The following is a 14702-nucleotide window of genomic DNA, read 5'->3' as shown; positions in this document are numbered from 1 at the left end:
TTAGCCCTCCCATTTATTTCCCTTATTGACTTACAGGTTACAGGGTGATCAGTGCTGCCTGAAACCTCACGCCACACACGTCCACTAACGTGGGCCCTGTCTGCACTGTGGGTGACTACTGTGGTGGTGTTGTGTGAGGGTGTGAGGCAGATCACTGAGGGTGAGCAGCACTGGTGAACCTGGGAACTACCCTCCTAATATGACACGCCTGCAGATAAAAGACAGACGACGTGTTTTAAAAATAGACAAAGGCAAGAGGCCACAGTAACTGATGGATTGAGTGGTATTAACTTTGTATTTGTCGAAGCATTAAAGCCTTAACCGAGATCCATGAAGTCATATAACAAGTGAACACACGCAGTATCGAAAGGATCTTGAGAAGACGTTTGCCAAATGGCTGCGTCGTTCTGTTCAACTCTGCCGATGCTCTTGCAAGCGCACAGGAAACCAGCCCAGCTGCTGCTGTCATGGCGATGCCTGTTTACTCAGAGTCTCATCAACACTGGTGGTGGGTGGGGTGTTTGCAGTGAGCAACTTTCAGGTGGAGAGTTTCACCCCTGCTCCACACACACTCATCCACCTATCGTCGGCCCGAGGGCGGTGTCACACAATCCGCCGTCTGACGACTCGTCGTTGAACACGCCTAAGGGGTCTAAATCCAAGCATGGAAAACCAGGGTGAACCTGGGTGAAACCGGGCGTTGATGCTACAGTGAGAGAGAAGATGAGAGGCGGGTTGTGTCTGCGCCTGTTCATCTGGACTTTCAGTGTACACGATCCGGCATGGGAACAAGGCCACAGAGCATTTGAACCTTTACTTTCTTTTCCATAAGATGCTTTCGATCTGCTCGGTTCAGTCCAGGGTCATATTCTGCAAAGTGTTGACGCACTGCCTGTGTTTGTCACCTAGGTGATCACAGTCCGCCTGAGATGTGGGTTTAAGTTCTGGAGAAACCAGCATCATGCATCAAAAATCTACAACTTACCCAGAATGAGGAGACCCAGACATCTGGCCATCATGGACGTTGAGTGAGCAGAGACAGACATCCAGACGCCTAAAATCAAATAAATAGATCATTAAAAACATTTCACCCTTCCTAAATCCATTTTAGCATTTAAATAGCATAAGACTGCACTAAAGACACACAGTCAATATTACACAATCAATATCACACAACCAATGAAACACAGCAAACCTCATTAAGTTGTTACAGCTACCCAGACAGACATTTTGTATCCACACAAAATCTGCATTGAAATATACAACGTACAATGTTTAAATGATATTTTTACACAATACTCTATGAATATGTTATACAGATGCTATAGTAATTTGGCACAATAGAAAACTATTGTTTGAGTGTAGAACAGTATAGCTGCTGTTCTGAGGTAAACACTAAAACAACCATTTGCCATGGGCCAAAACAAAAACAGACTCACTAATTACACAGCTAAACCCCTTTACCACTGTCAGCCTGTTTGAACACAGAACCTTTTTGTTACACTAATCCATTAAAAAAGGAAGGAAGCGGCAGACCAGTGAGAAAACCATCCGTGTGGCCTTGGCCAGACCTGTGCACACTGTGGGGCCCCCCACTGGCAGGCTGAGCCCCCTGAGAGGATCGCAGGGCCCCTGGCTGAAGCTACTCCACCCGTGTGGAGGGGACCTGTCGCTCGACAGCCCCGCTCCTCCACACAACCGCTCGGAGGCCCCTTCACCAACAGCGCTGTGACACTCGGCTAACCGCAGTACGAAGATGAGCTTATTAACACACACCGGACTCGCCCCGCATGGGTACTTCAAGTAATTGCGGTGTGGGGATTTAGCCACAGGACCACACCAAACTACGATGCCAAAGAACGTAACCAACCATTAGGATCATCTGTTCAAATGAGATTTACTTTCTGCCTTATGTCCATTTGCAATTTGCATAGGGGATGCAAAGTGATAAAGATTGTTCCCTTGAAATTTACAATAACATTTATAACATACAAAAAATGGACCAAAAAAGAGTTCAATAAAATTCTATCCTAATATATTTCAAGGAAGGCTGAGTAATAATGACAGGAAAAAACAAGACATCACATTCTATACATCAGAGTAGGGGCACAGAAGGGGCAGATTAGTGAGATTTAGGGAACAATCAGTTGCAAGAATTACACAGTCAAAACTGCCTACAGAGGCAAGACAGGGCGTCTGCACTCCTGAACTGAGCACATATGTAGTCTAATCTGAAAGAACCATGGCCCTGCTGGCTTGGAAGGCATTATCGTAAGGATCAGATTGAGAAAAGTTATGGTACTCACGCAACAACACGACGTGACAAAGTCCCTCTGTATAGCTCTCTCACCGCTCCCTTACAGCAGATTTCACTTTCAGAGGGGTAGGGCAAGAGAGGGAGGCAGCAAAAGAGAGTGGGAATATAAAAAACGTGTGTGGTGTGTGTGTGTAATGGTATGGTAAAAAAACATTGAACACCGCCGGCCAATCAGAGTGGCCAGAGACCTGTCCCCCACCCTCCTGATGCCACTGCAGCAAAGAGGGTGAATGGACAGCAATTCTTATTCAAATGCGCCTGTCGCTCTCCACAGCCACAGTGCAGAAAGGGGGAGCTGGTCTCTGGGCAGGCGGAATGCACTTCTCCATTATTTGGGGGGGTCCTTACTGGTTCGGGGTGAAGTGGGGAGGGCAGCTCTGCCGTGGCCTTTCTGAGCACCCCACAGTGCTCTCCCCCTCCGAATACTCACAGAGCTGAAAATGACAGCTACACAATCCAGGAGACCACACTACACCAACCACCCAGCCACTCCAACCACCCAACCACACCAAACACTCAACCACCCAACCACACCAAACACTCAACCACCCAACCACCCAACCACACCAAACCACACCACCACTCAACCACCCAACCACACCACCACTCAACTACCCAACCACTCAACCACACCAAACCACACCACCACTCAACTACCCAACCACTCAACCACACCAAACCACACCACCACTCAACTACCCAACCACTCAACCACCCAACCACACCAACTACCCAACCACACCAACCACACCAACTACCCAACCACACCAACCACACCACCACTCAACCACCCAACTACCCAGCCACACCAACCACACCAACCACCCAACCACCGCAACCTCCCAACCACACCAAACCACACCAACCAAATATTTTGAGAATGTTTAATGATGGCAAACAGAGGTAACCCAGAAACTGCCTTGTCATGAGATGTTTAGAAAAAGCATTGTATTTCAAAATATTTTAAGAAAATTATTATTAATCCTCATTAAACATTACAAAAAGTTCAGTGTTGGTCATTTAGAGGTCCCCTCTTAAGTAAACTGCTCATGTAGCTTACTTCAAACATTAGTTGATTGGTGGATTCATCATTTTGACAACTAACCTTGTAGTTTGTCAAATCAGTCAAATGCCATTTAATAAAATGATTGTTAACGAAACACTATATGCCTATATACTGTACACCGTTTTATAAATGCAGAGTTGACACTGATTTGAAGGGAAATGGATAGAAAAGAAATAAATGGATATTTACTTGGCATGCAGAAATTATTACCACCTAAATCTAAGAGTTTTTTAAGCAGCATTTTACATGGTTCACTTCAGATATGGACAAAAGGGATAAAAAAAGCATCAAGGCAGTTTTAGGCAAAAGGACATTTTACTGGTTTTTAATGCCAACAGTGTGCCTGGGTGAATGGTTCATTTATTAATATTTTACTATACAACAATGAACATGAAAGCAGGACAGAAAAAGTTCTAATTAAGATGTTGGACATGTTTCCATCTTCTGGTCCAGCTATACTGACTGCAATATAGGAAAATAATATATGTTCCTTCCTGATAACATTCTGAGCCGACAATACAGTATGGAGTCGAATCATGTTTCTGTAAGTTCTGAAAGAGATAGGTTTCCTCCACGGAAAAAAAAGAGCACGCATGATTAATCTCCTGTGAAACAGAACAATCCTGGCATTCCAGAGCAGCCTAGATTCTGTTAATCAGGAAGAGATGAATCTGCTCCAGACCACTGAGCCAATTTGGTAGGTCTGGTTTCAGCTCAGTAAAAAAAAACACTTATTGGCACATGCAGAAACCTGAGTGTTTTTAAACATTACACACTGGGACAGATACGCAACGGTGATCGCAAAGGGAGGTTCTGCACAGCTTACGAAACAAAACAACAACAAATCTTAGGAACTGCATCATGGGATATCCATCTTCCTCACCCTCATAATAAACGCACTGCGAGTGGTAAAGGCTACAGAACAGCCCGCATAAACATACACTCGTACCCACATCTGTACCTCACCCTATAACATTTAAGAAATGCACCTACTGAGTGGGAGAGAGAGAGACAGAGGGAGGGAGAGAAGGAAAGATAGAGAGAGAAAGCCATATCATATTTGTATGTATGAATAAGGATATGCAGCTCTAGACTGGGGGTGTGTTTTGTCTGCCCTTCCCAAGGTCTTATCTTACAGTCTTCAAGTGCATATGGGTGTGCACTACACCACAGACGTTCCAGAAAATTCACAATTAGCTTTTTTCTCATTCATTGCCTGCTATGACACGAATGCATATAATGTACATGTGCACTGCACAATTCAACAGAAGCCCCACCCCCAAATAATACAGAAACTCAGGATAGAGTCCTCAGCCTGGCAAAATTCCAGTGGGTTTTTAGAACAGTGTGCGCATGTAATCTGCACACTGTAAACTGGCATCAACAAAGTGTGCTTGAGCTCAGGAAACAACACAGTGATTGTTTAGTCATGTCTCTGATTGACCTTGGGCTCCTGATTAGATCACTCTGTGGTGCATTACCTCCAGACCTGATGACATACATTGAAGGTCGAAAAATCCTTTTATGCCAAAGCAAAAGTTTGGATCAAAAAGGTTTGTACCTGAGCATATAATGTTTCACCTGTGATAGTACTTTGAAGTCTTTACACACATTACCACTCACACACTATAGTTGGTCATTTCCTTGACTAAAGACTATAGTCTGTGTCATGTTATATGTGTAATGCATTGCATTACATACGGAGCTGTAACCAGATACAATGATAAATCTAAACTGTTTGATCTTGAGTTCTTTGTGTCTTGCTACTCCAGAGAACAAAACCAGCCAGCATTCATGCAGAAACTGTGCACCTGAACTCAATATTTTACCTGACTTCCTGAATCAACATAGAGCCCAAAAGACTACGAACAGGACTGGAGTGAACATGCTTCATCCTGCTCCAGAATACCTACAGGTGGCCTCAGGTCTGGGGATCGAACCCACAACCCTCCGGTCACAAGACCAGTTCCCTAACCACCAGGCCATGACTGCCCTGCGAGAATACCTACAGGTGTAATGATTCACCCAGCACTGAGGAGAACATCTATAGTCCAGAATACCTACAGGGGTATACAGTTCTAATGATTCAGCCAGCACTGAATACCTATAGGCTGTGTTTATCCATCATTTTGGTGTTGTTGTCCTTAATTAATTTTATTCATAAGTGACCAATTTCACAATTTTATGATTATCTTTGTGAACTGTAGAGCTAGGTTTTATTTAGAAGTGAGAGAAAAGCCAAAGTTCAAACTCTCTCATCCAGTGTGACAATTCCACTGGTCTGAGGTCTCTAAAATGAGGCAGTCATGGTCTGGAGGTTAGGGAACTGGGTCGTGGGTTCAATTCCCAGACCTGAGGCCATGACTGAGGTGCCCCTGAGCAAGGCCCTTACCCCTCAATTGTTCACTTGTATAAAAATGTAAGTTGCTCTGGATAAGGGTGTCTGCCAAATGCTATAAAATGTAAAATGAGATATGCTCAGGGAATCATATCCATGCAATGGTTTCCAAAAAATGTTTTGCTTAATGTATCACCTTTGAACTTATTTTAAAAGACTGGAGTTTAGAGGTCTGAATGGATGATACATGGGCATACATTCTTGGGAGGGTCATTACATGGTATTTTCAGAACAGCGATGAGTGATGTTCTAGAACTCTTTAATTGTCTGCATTCCACTCATAATGTCTGACACTGGCTACCTACCTAATAAGACAATATACCTAATAGACAACAGTCAGTCAATCTCTATGGTGACATTGTCTTTATATTTTGTGATATATCTGTACTTTTGCATCAGCACAAGGTGTCCTTGTCACGTTAAAGAATCACGCTTAAGTTAAGTTAATCTCCTTTATTAAGTGCATGCTTTAACAGTGGAAAGTCAACAAACCACCATTTTAGCTTTGCAAATGGAAAAGGAATATCTAATATCTATCCTATTAGTTTTCATTTGTCTGACTCAGAGTCAGCTCAGAAATGCATTAACCCAAACAGCCCCTCTAGGACTTTGTATGAGGTATTTTCTAAAAGAGTCTCCAGAGGAAAACAACATTAAGGAGAACATACACAAGAGATGGACAGGCAGGATATTTGGACAGCTTTTCCATGGGTGTAATTATTTGGGTGTAATTATATCCTGGTACGAGGCCTTACATGCAATCAAGCCTTGCAAAGAATATTAATTCCTGGAATGTGTTTGAAAGAGTTATTTCTCCACAATTCTGAAACCCTTTGGAGATAATTTTATATTTTGATACAAAATTAGCAGATATGTGCTGTAAAAGCATAAACTGAGGATAACACAGGTCAACAAAAAAAAAAAAAATTACTGGTGCCCAAAATATTTTAATGAATTTGGGGTAGTTTTGGGGTGCTGATTCTGAATATGCTATCAATTTTGCCAGATTGGCTCAAGTTTTTGAGATTTTTGGTATCTTATTTATAGCACTTATATAGCATTAGCATATAGCATTTATAGCACAAGAAGAAGTTGTAATAACGATCCAGACACATTCTGTTACATTTGTGGTGAATATACACTGCAAAAACATAGAAGAAACATAACAGACTTCATAAAAAAAGTGTATTTGGCCTATTTTGGGGTTATGCTTGGGGACCAAGACAAGTGTGTTTTTTTTACACATTTCACAAAAAATCTCAAAAACTTGAGCCAATCTGGAAAAACTGATGACATATTCAGAATCAGCACCCCAAAGTTACCCTAAATTCGTTGAAATATCTTTGGCCCCAAAAATGCTGTTGACCTGTGTAATTAATGGTGGGCTAAAGAAACATGTGATTCATTGTAAACCTTAAACCCACTCAAAAATCTGGTCTGAGATTTGCAAAAATCCTCAATACTCATACATGCCCACAGCAACACAGCAAAAGCAGATTAAGGCAATACTGGAAAATAAACTTCGAGTTTTTCTACTTCAGCTGTGCTCAGAAGGGACAAATGTGAATGAATTCATTATCAGGATTTACACTAGTATTTACAGCTTTATTACATCAGCCATTCACCAATCCAAGTCACTACTATCTTTATGGGAATGTGATGCTGGCAAATGGAAGGGAAAGAGTTTAGGAAACTGCAGAAGGGAGCCAGTGATGTGGTTGCTAGGTGCAGCAACACAAGTTATCATTGCAATTCAGTTTAATGGGAAGTCATCACATACCAAAAATACAACTATGTAGAGACAGCAACTAGCATCAGCTGCACAGCCTGTGGTGCGGTGTAATCAGAAAATGTGCTGTACATAATAATATGTGCCATGCATAAAAAAAAAAAAAAAAACAGGAAAAAAAATTAATGAATTAAATTAAACATTCAATTAGTAAGATTAATCAAAAAAGCAACTTCAAGCAGCTATTGATAAAACTGTAGAAAGGCAAACGTAGGACTCGAGCACGTCTCCAGTCTATCTGGATCTGCTTGTAGATTCAGTCAGAAATTCGACACTAGAAATAAAATCTGTATTTTGTTGAACGCGACAGGAGGAAAAGTTACTGTAGCAACTTGTTGGCAACTTGTTTCACTGAAAACCATAAACCCATAATGTATAAAACACAACCTGGCAAAACATCAGCATATGCTTATAACAAGTGTATGACATTTTAGTTGTTTCCGTTGTTTTAAAAGTTCAGTAAGATCTGTTGCTCTTCCGAGCTACAATCCAGTGGTACTGACGAACTTCGGATATGCCAATAACGGTTGACGTTAAACGAGACCGGACAAAGGTAGATCAAGAACTGTGTACTCACCTGTTCACTTGATACCGCACAATGACGCCTGTTGGGGAGCAGCGCTGCACGCGCGGTAGCGGCAAAGCGGGAGGAGTCGCGCGCCGGTTACCTGTCTTGTACAACTCACAGGTAAGTAAAGGCTGTTCGTGTTATCCCGCTGAAATCCGCTTGTGCTGCTGTTGAGATTAAGCCATAACCGCTTCCTTTTGGAACCATTTTCTTGCGTACCGATACATTTATGGTGCATGGCTCTCTGTAAAATGTGCTAAAAACCTATTTCTACTTACGATAGAATTAGTACTAATACTAATGACAATCTGTAATGTTATTCGATTATAAAATACTGTGTGAATTAATAAAACAATCACATTTCAGAACGCCAAACGTCTGTTCCGGAAGCTGTAGCCAGCGTATTGCAACTGGTGTAAAACTTACAAAATGCTAAATATTCTTATAAAATAATTAAATATCCACGTTTACAAAACTAATTGCAACTGAATTAATTAAATATAAACATGTCTAATCAATAGTTTATTCTGACTAATAAGTAGCATAGTCACATTTCAGATTAATGCCAATGTATTGAACTGTACAGCAAAGGACAGTAGTGTGTTCAGCGGTAAACCTATGGTGGAGGAAAGCGAAGTGGGCTGGACTCCGTCAGGCTTTCTTAATTGCTTAAAATCAGTTCTCATTAGACATTATCTTGATGTTTCAAATGTTTCTTGATGTGTTATCTTGATTATCTTGATGTGTCAAATGTTTCCCACAAACTGATAAGACAACAAAGATCTGCTGCATATGTTACAAAAGTTAATATTGAAATCACAAAGTGAGGCAAAGGAACAGCTTTGGAAATCAATAGGTACCGTAGCACTGTAGTTTTAATCAATTTCTCAAAATTGAAAAATATTGCAAAATATTTATCTGTATCAATGATTTTAAATAAGAAGGTAAAAACCCTGTCATATCAAAATACCATAATCCATGACAAGAAAATTAGACATTTTAATGTTTCTTTTTTTCTAAAATAACACTGAGGTTATATTTGAAGTTTTTTTCGTGTTATTAAACCTCTATTAAATTGTAATTAAACTTTATTAATTGCATTTTAATTATTAACAGTACTAAAGTTTTGGTCGTCACTGCAAGATAAATTCATATTTAGATAAATGACGTTTACTATTTTGTTTAAGAAATTGAAGAAACTGAGGGTCTGTTCGAAATAGCCTACTACATACTACTGGTGTACTGATCGAGCCCCAAATCAGTACGCCGTATGTAGTATGTAGTAGGCTATTTCGAACAGAGCCTAAGGTAACGCTACAGTGTTATTCACCAAATCAGTGACCTACTGCCCCCTTGTGGCAAACATGTGCAATCAACTCATCATTCTAAAGGAGTTCACAGGATTCTTCACAGGAATTTAGGGATGTAATGTTTTTGACTACTGAGTGACAAAGAAGTTCCAAGGCCAAGCTAAGGAATTCAAAACATTTAATCTTTGCTTACAATTCACCCAGCACATGTAATTAAAGTGGTATTGAACAGCTAGCAACAGAATGTTATGGAAAGACATTTTCCTGTAATTCTGTTAGATGATTGTTTTGCAGTGCTATGTATTGATTGGGTCCTTGAGTCCTATCCAAGTCAAAGAGAAGAGATGGAGTCTTCTGATTTAGGAGGACAGCAGAGAAAGCCTGATTTCGCAAGGCAGTGCGGAACATAAACCTCACTCCTGATAGGTGCAGAAGGTGATCCTGTGTCATTAGCCTCCTCCAATCAGCTGAGACTTTGTGAGCCTGCTAAACAACAGAACAGCACATGAATTTTTTTGCATGACTTTTCAACATGATATAGTTTCAGAAGGTATTTGATAAATCAGCCCTGTATCTTTAATTTGTTTTATATACATACATACATACATAGAAAGGCACCTTAGAGGGGCCGATCTCCATTTCACTCAGTATCCGAGCAGAACGCTCCTTTAGTGCATCCCAGAATGCTTCTGCACTCATGCCATCTGTCAACAGAAGAAACATGAAGATTAGAGAATGAGCTTTTAGACTGGAATGCCCACATGTATATTGCTGGTCAGCCTTTAGTTCGTCAAGTGTGGTCAGATCAGGTTCAGCTGCAGGATGAACACTCTGCCCCCACTTTCCTCAGCAAAGCTATAATAATAATAATAATAATAATAATAATAATAATAACAATAATAATAATAATAATAATAACAATAATAATAATAATAATAATAAAATACAGGAATGTTCACTCAATTAAATGACTCACCTGCATCTACAAACAGAAACTTGCAACACAAGCTTCTAAAGGGGATATTAACTTTCCACTTCAGAGAAAGTGGAGCAATCAGGATTTGCAAGCAGCAAGGCTTTACTTATAGACATTACAGGCAGTCAATGTCTTATAGGCTTTACTTATAAGAAACACTCTCTGACATTAGTGGACTCCATGAATGAAACACTCCCTAACATTAAGGGAACTCCTTGAATAAAAACACTCTCCTTGACATTGTAGAGTGAATTCCACATAAAAACACACTGCCTAACATTAGAGAGTGTATGACAAAAAGTCATACATACAGACACCTAATTCCATATACACTATTGCTGATTATAATCCGATGGAATTGATTAAAATATTGTTTATTATTATTATTATTATTATTATTATTATTATTATTATTAATAATAATAATAATAATAATAATAATAATAATAGGCCTTATTTATTTAGCACTTTTCATACTTTCTACTTTATGACTGATACTTGGAGAACATGACAATTTTAAAGTCAGCAGATGTTGATAGGCCAGCAGTGAAAGCAGCACCACTCATGTTGTCCTTCATCTCGGAGTACCAGGGGGGAGGAGTCTTGGGTGGGGAGGAGGGGCTGAGGAAATACTCAGCAGTCGATTCTCCAAACAAGCTGAAAGAAACACAGGCAGCTAAAAGAAACAGTCACACAGTCTCTCTCTCTCACACACACACACACACACACACACACACACACACACAGTTTGGGGTCGTATACCTGAGCAGGTACTGCTTGTAGTTGATATGTGAGTCACCCAAAACAGATGTGGATCCTGACTGGACACAGTGTTTCTCCGTGTTCTGTTCATTCATGCTTACTGTTATCGGCAACAGCTCTTCTCTGTCATGGAGAAGCAGCTCTGTGGTTGACAGTGATTCGTGATTCAGCAAACATTCAGCACATGTGCGTATGTGTTACTCTTACATACACAATACACTAATGTCAGAATGTGAGGTTTGATGAATAAATTATGTCTACTGTTGTAACTAATTACATGTAACCATAAAGTAAACAAAGGTAAACAAAGGTATCTCCATATAACATTTTATCTATGTTAAAATTAAACACCAGCATATGAGTGCAGAGAAGCATAAAAATATATCTTTAGAAGTCACGTGAATTAGAATGATTGGATCATTTCAACCAAACATCTCAGAACATTATAACACTTACCTGCAATTGCAGCTATGTATTCACCTCTGTCTTTGAGGCTTAACTGTCTCTTACATCCTCCTGACTGACTCCAGATCAGCCTGACTTAGCACAGACAAAGCGATGAGTTGCTTGTGGCACAGTTACCTGGGTTACCAAGAGCACCTGATTCCCCTCTGGGGTTGGGAGCGTGAGGGGGGGGGTGTCTGTTGTGTACAAGTGCCCGTGTTCCTGTGTGCGAGTGTGTTTAATGATTGACTCTGCAACTGTGGGCCAATTATTTGCTTGTTAATCCTAAATATAATTTGAGAAAAAGAAAAACATTTAAAAAAGTGATGACACTTTGACCTCTTAGGCAGGTGACCAATGAAAAACTTGGTCAGGCCAATTTAGTGCAGATTATGTTTATTATGTAGATCTGGCCTCATGATGAAGTACATGTATTTTAATGGTGGCATCAATGAACTTGATGCTTCTGTGTTCCACACACGGTTGTGGATACCCAATCCTGATTCCCACGGCACTGTCAAGCGCACCAGTCCAGTGGGCCTGGAGATGTGGCTCTCAGGCTGATGTCAATGGAGCTGGTGTTTTGGATTCAGTGGACATCCAGTGCTTGTGTGGATACTGCTGAGCCATTGTCCAACATCCTACATTGCATTTAGATGGGCTTCTTTTTATATGTGATGCATTTCAATTATATTGTAAGGCATTTATATTTTGGGAGATTGTGTGATTGAACTCATATTGAAAGAGAGTAAAAGTGTGTTTAGGTTATGTACAAGCTGGTGAAATGTCTTTTAAGAATGACTGTGACCATGTTAAATAAAGTCATCTAGCAAAAGTTTTACACTCTTTACATCTAAAAAGGTAATATCGCCTATGATTAATTAGAATATTAATATAATTTATAATAAGCAATTTAATGGTAACTTAAGATGCCTTAAAAAATATTATTTCAGTTTCTACTGTTATGTTCAGACTACCTCAAAGTGTGTCTTGCGTTTATAGCTGTGCCTGTGTCGAGTCCTCCACACCTGCAGGGGGCGTCTTGCCGTTCAGCATGACCGGTTTCAAATGGTGCTAGAACACCGCAGTCCACTCTGAACACCACAGGAAATCAGTGATGCTAGGAAAAGGCAGAGCTTGTAAATGTGACAGACAGGTCTACACGGGGGGTGGAGCTAGGGGCGTCTCAGACAGGTCTACACGGGGGGGTGGAGCTAGGGGCGTCTCAGAGAGAGAATAGCAGAAGGGAACTTGTGTCCGCTTCCCAGGGGGCCGAGGGACGCCGAAATGTCACGACTGCTTAGCCATGGGACATCGGCACTGAAAAGAAAAAGCCCGTGTCCAGTAGCCGTGCACGAGAGGAGGATGTGTTTCTGGGACACGTGTACTGTACACACACAAACGCAGTTACACGCTCACTTACAATAATGGAACACAAATGCTCACATCAGACCTATGTATATTAATATATAAATATGTAGACATTTTTTATATATATTGTGTGCAAGCAAACAATATAACATTACAATATGCAAATTGAGAAATTGTTTATAGAGTCTACAGGTACATGCATGTGAAGTAGAAAAGTAAAGACATTTGTTACAACTGTAACTGTGAAATCAGTCAAGATGCTCTAACTGGTAACACATTCAGGATTAATGTGCAAATAGCCCTTTGTCATTTGGTAGTCACAGATATTTGGGATATAAAATATGTATAAAGCATGTTGGGTTGGAAAGTAAGCTACAAGCAAATGTTCAGTGTTCGTCAGCTGTCTGAGCAACCATGTATCATTATATCATGAGTAATATTGGTGGTAATTTACTGCTGTATCTGCCATGTCAGTTAAGTTTATGTTTCTTTTATTTTGCAAAACCTACATGAACAAATAATTGACATCTTTATATTAAAGCAATAAAAACTTGTTTTGTACCGCATGTACTGATCACACACACCCAGAACCATGGCTGTTATGCAGTGTCTATTAATGCATGTGGACACAGCCTATGAACGCAATCATAAGACACTCATTCAAACATACACACGCACATCATTAGCATGACTTTAAAGAGGTGCTGTGCTTGCATGCAAGAATTTGTAGATTTGCTGAGTCGTGCTCTCTGAGAACATGTGGCTGTGACGTTCTCTCTCAATGCAAAAGATGGGAGTGATACCGTAGTCTACTGTGGCAGACATCATCATAAGCGATAAACACCAACAGAGTGTTTTTAGAGTGGAGAGGGAAACAGGTGTAGTGTCTCACTGCTGTACATTTAATGAAAGTGGAAGCTTTTAGTTCAGTCAGCCAATCCAAACCAATTTTGGCACAATCATCTGTTTGTTCTGTGTGCTACATGTCTAATCTGTTAGCAGAGCTTTAGATCACCAGTTTCAAACCTTGTCTTAGCTTCATCTCCTGAAGACGGCGGTGACCAGCACCGGTCCCAGTGCCAGCCAACAGCCTACAGACAATTGCCTCTTTATGCTTATGGCCTATACCATCCATCCATCCATCCATCCATCCATCCATTACCCCCTACCATCTGGAAGTGGGTGAGAAGTGCCTTGCAACACTGGCATGCTGGCACTGCTCAAAAGAACAAACAAACAAAAAACTAAACAAACAAAAGATATCATGGACTTACCTCTGGGCGTGCTGGGTTACGAGTCTTTGGTTTCCTCTCCAAGTACAGCACAGCTCCAAAAAAGGCAACCAACCATGTGCTCACCACATCAGGGGCACTGAGTCAGCATGCGTATGTGCACGTGTGTGTGTGTGTCTGTGTGTGTGTGTGTGTGTGAGAGAGAGTGAAAGAAAGAGAGGCAGACACAGAGAAATCAGCAAATATGAAAGATCTAGGGAACATCTACATGAAATGGGCAAAGGAAGGAGTAGGTCTGGGTGAAATGAGATGAGCAGAATAAAAGAGCAGGAGTGAAGGAGAGGTGGATTGAGATGGAGTGGGGGAAAGGCTTGCTCAGGCAGAGCAGAGTCTCGCCAGACTGCAGCCTCTCAGACAGACCCCCCCTCCCCACGCTCCCCACCTACTACTGACAACACCCCTGCTCCCC

The 14702-nt window shown here is 40.9% G+C and overlaps 2 protein-coding genes across 9 annotated transcripts in view; both read right to left on the bottom strand.

The window, feature by feature from the left end:
• The window catches only part of lamb2l (laminin, beta 2-like), a 29580-nt gene extending 21333 nt beyond the window's left edge, over positions 1 to 8247 (bottom strand). Inside the window, exons 1-2 of one of the 2 annotated variants that reach the window (XM_076983934.1) lie at positions 8148 to 8247; positions 986 to 1054 (exon numbers count right to left, since the gene is read on the bottom strand). In XM_076983934.1, coding sequence (XP_076840049.1) covers positions 986 to 1046 — 61 coding nt within the window. In that variant the 5' untranslated portion in view covers positions 1047 to 1054; positions 8148 to 8247. Of the gene's footprint in view, positions 1 to 985; positions 1055 to 2306; positions 2460 to 8147 lie in introns of those variants that run through there. The other variant, XM_076983933.1, reaches the window with a different exon arrangement.
• Positions 8248 to 8727: 480 nt separating this feature from the next.
• On the bottom strand, positions 8728 to 14643 carry LOC143485169 (uncharacterized). Of its 7 annotated transcripts, none has more exons than XM_076984463.1 (6): positions 12608 to 14643; positions 11643 to 11722; positions 11187 to 11328; positions 10984 to 11081; positions 10055 to 10152; positions 8728 to 9934 (listed from the first exon to the last, which is right to left on the bottom strand). In XM_076984463.1, the coding sequence occupies exons 3-6, from the start codon at positions 11279 to 11281 to the stop codon at positions 9695 to 9697; spliced, it is 531 nt and encodes a 176-aa protein (XP_076840578.1). In that variant the 5' UTR covers positions 11282 to 11328; positions 11643 to 11722; positions 12608 to 14643; the 3' UTR covers positions 8728 to 9694. The 7 variants fall into 7 exon arrangements, with proteins under 7 accessions (XP_076840578.1, XP_076840579.1, XP_076840577.1 ...); XM_076984464.1 differs by having other exon boundaries at positions 11187 to 11722; positions 12608 to 12750; positions 14276 to 14643; XM_076984462.1 differs by having other exon boundaries at positions 11187 to 11722.
• Between the last annotated feature and the right edge of the window lie 59 nt (positions 14644 to 14702).

Source organism: Brachyhypopomus gauderio, chromosome 21, assembly GCF_052324685.1.
Source record: "Brachyhypopomus gauderio isolate BG-103 chromosome 21, BGAUD_0.2, whole genome shotgun sequence".
NCBI lineage: Eukaryota > Metazoa > Chordata > Actinopteri > Gymnotiformes > Hypopomidae > Brachyhypopomus > Brachyhypopomus gauderio.
Note: the sequence above shows the minus strand (reverse complement) of the source record. Positions and strands in the feature narration are given on the sequence as shown.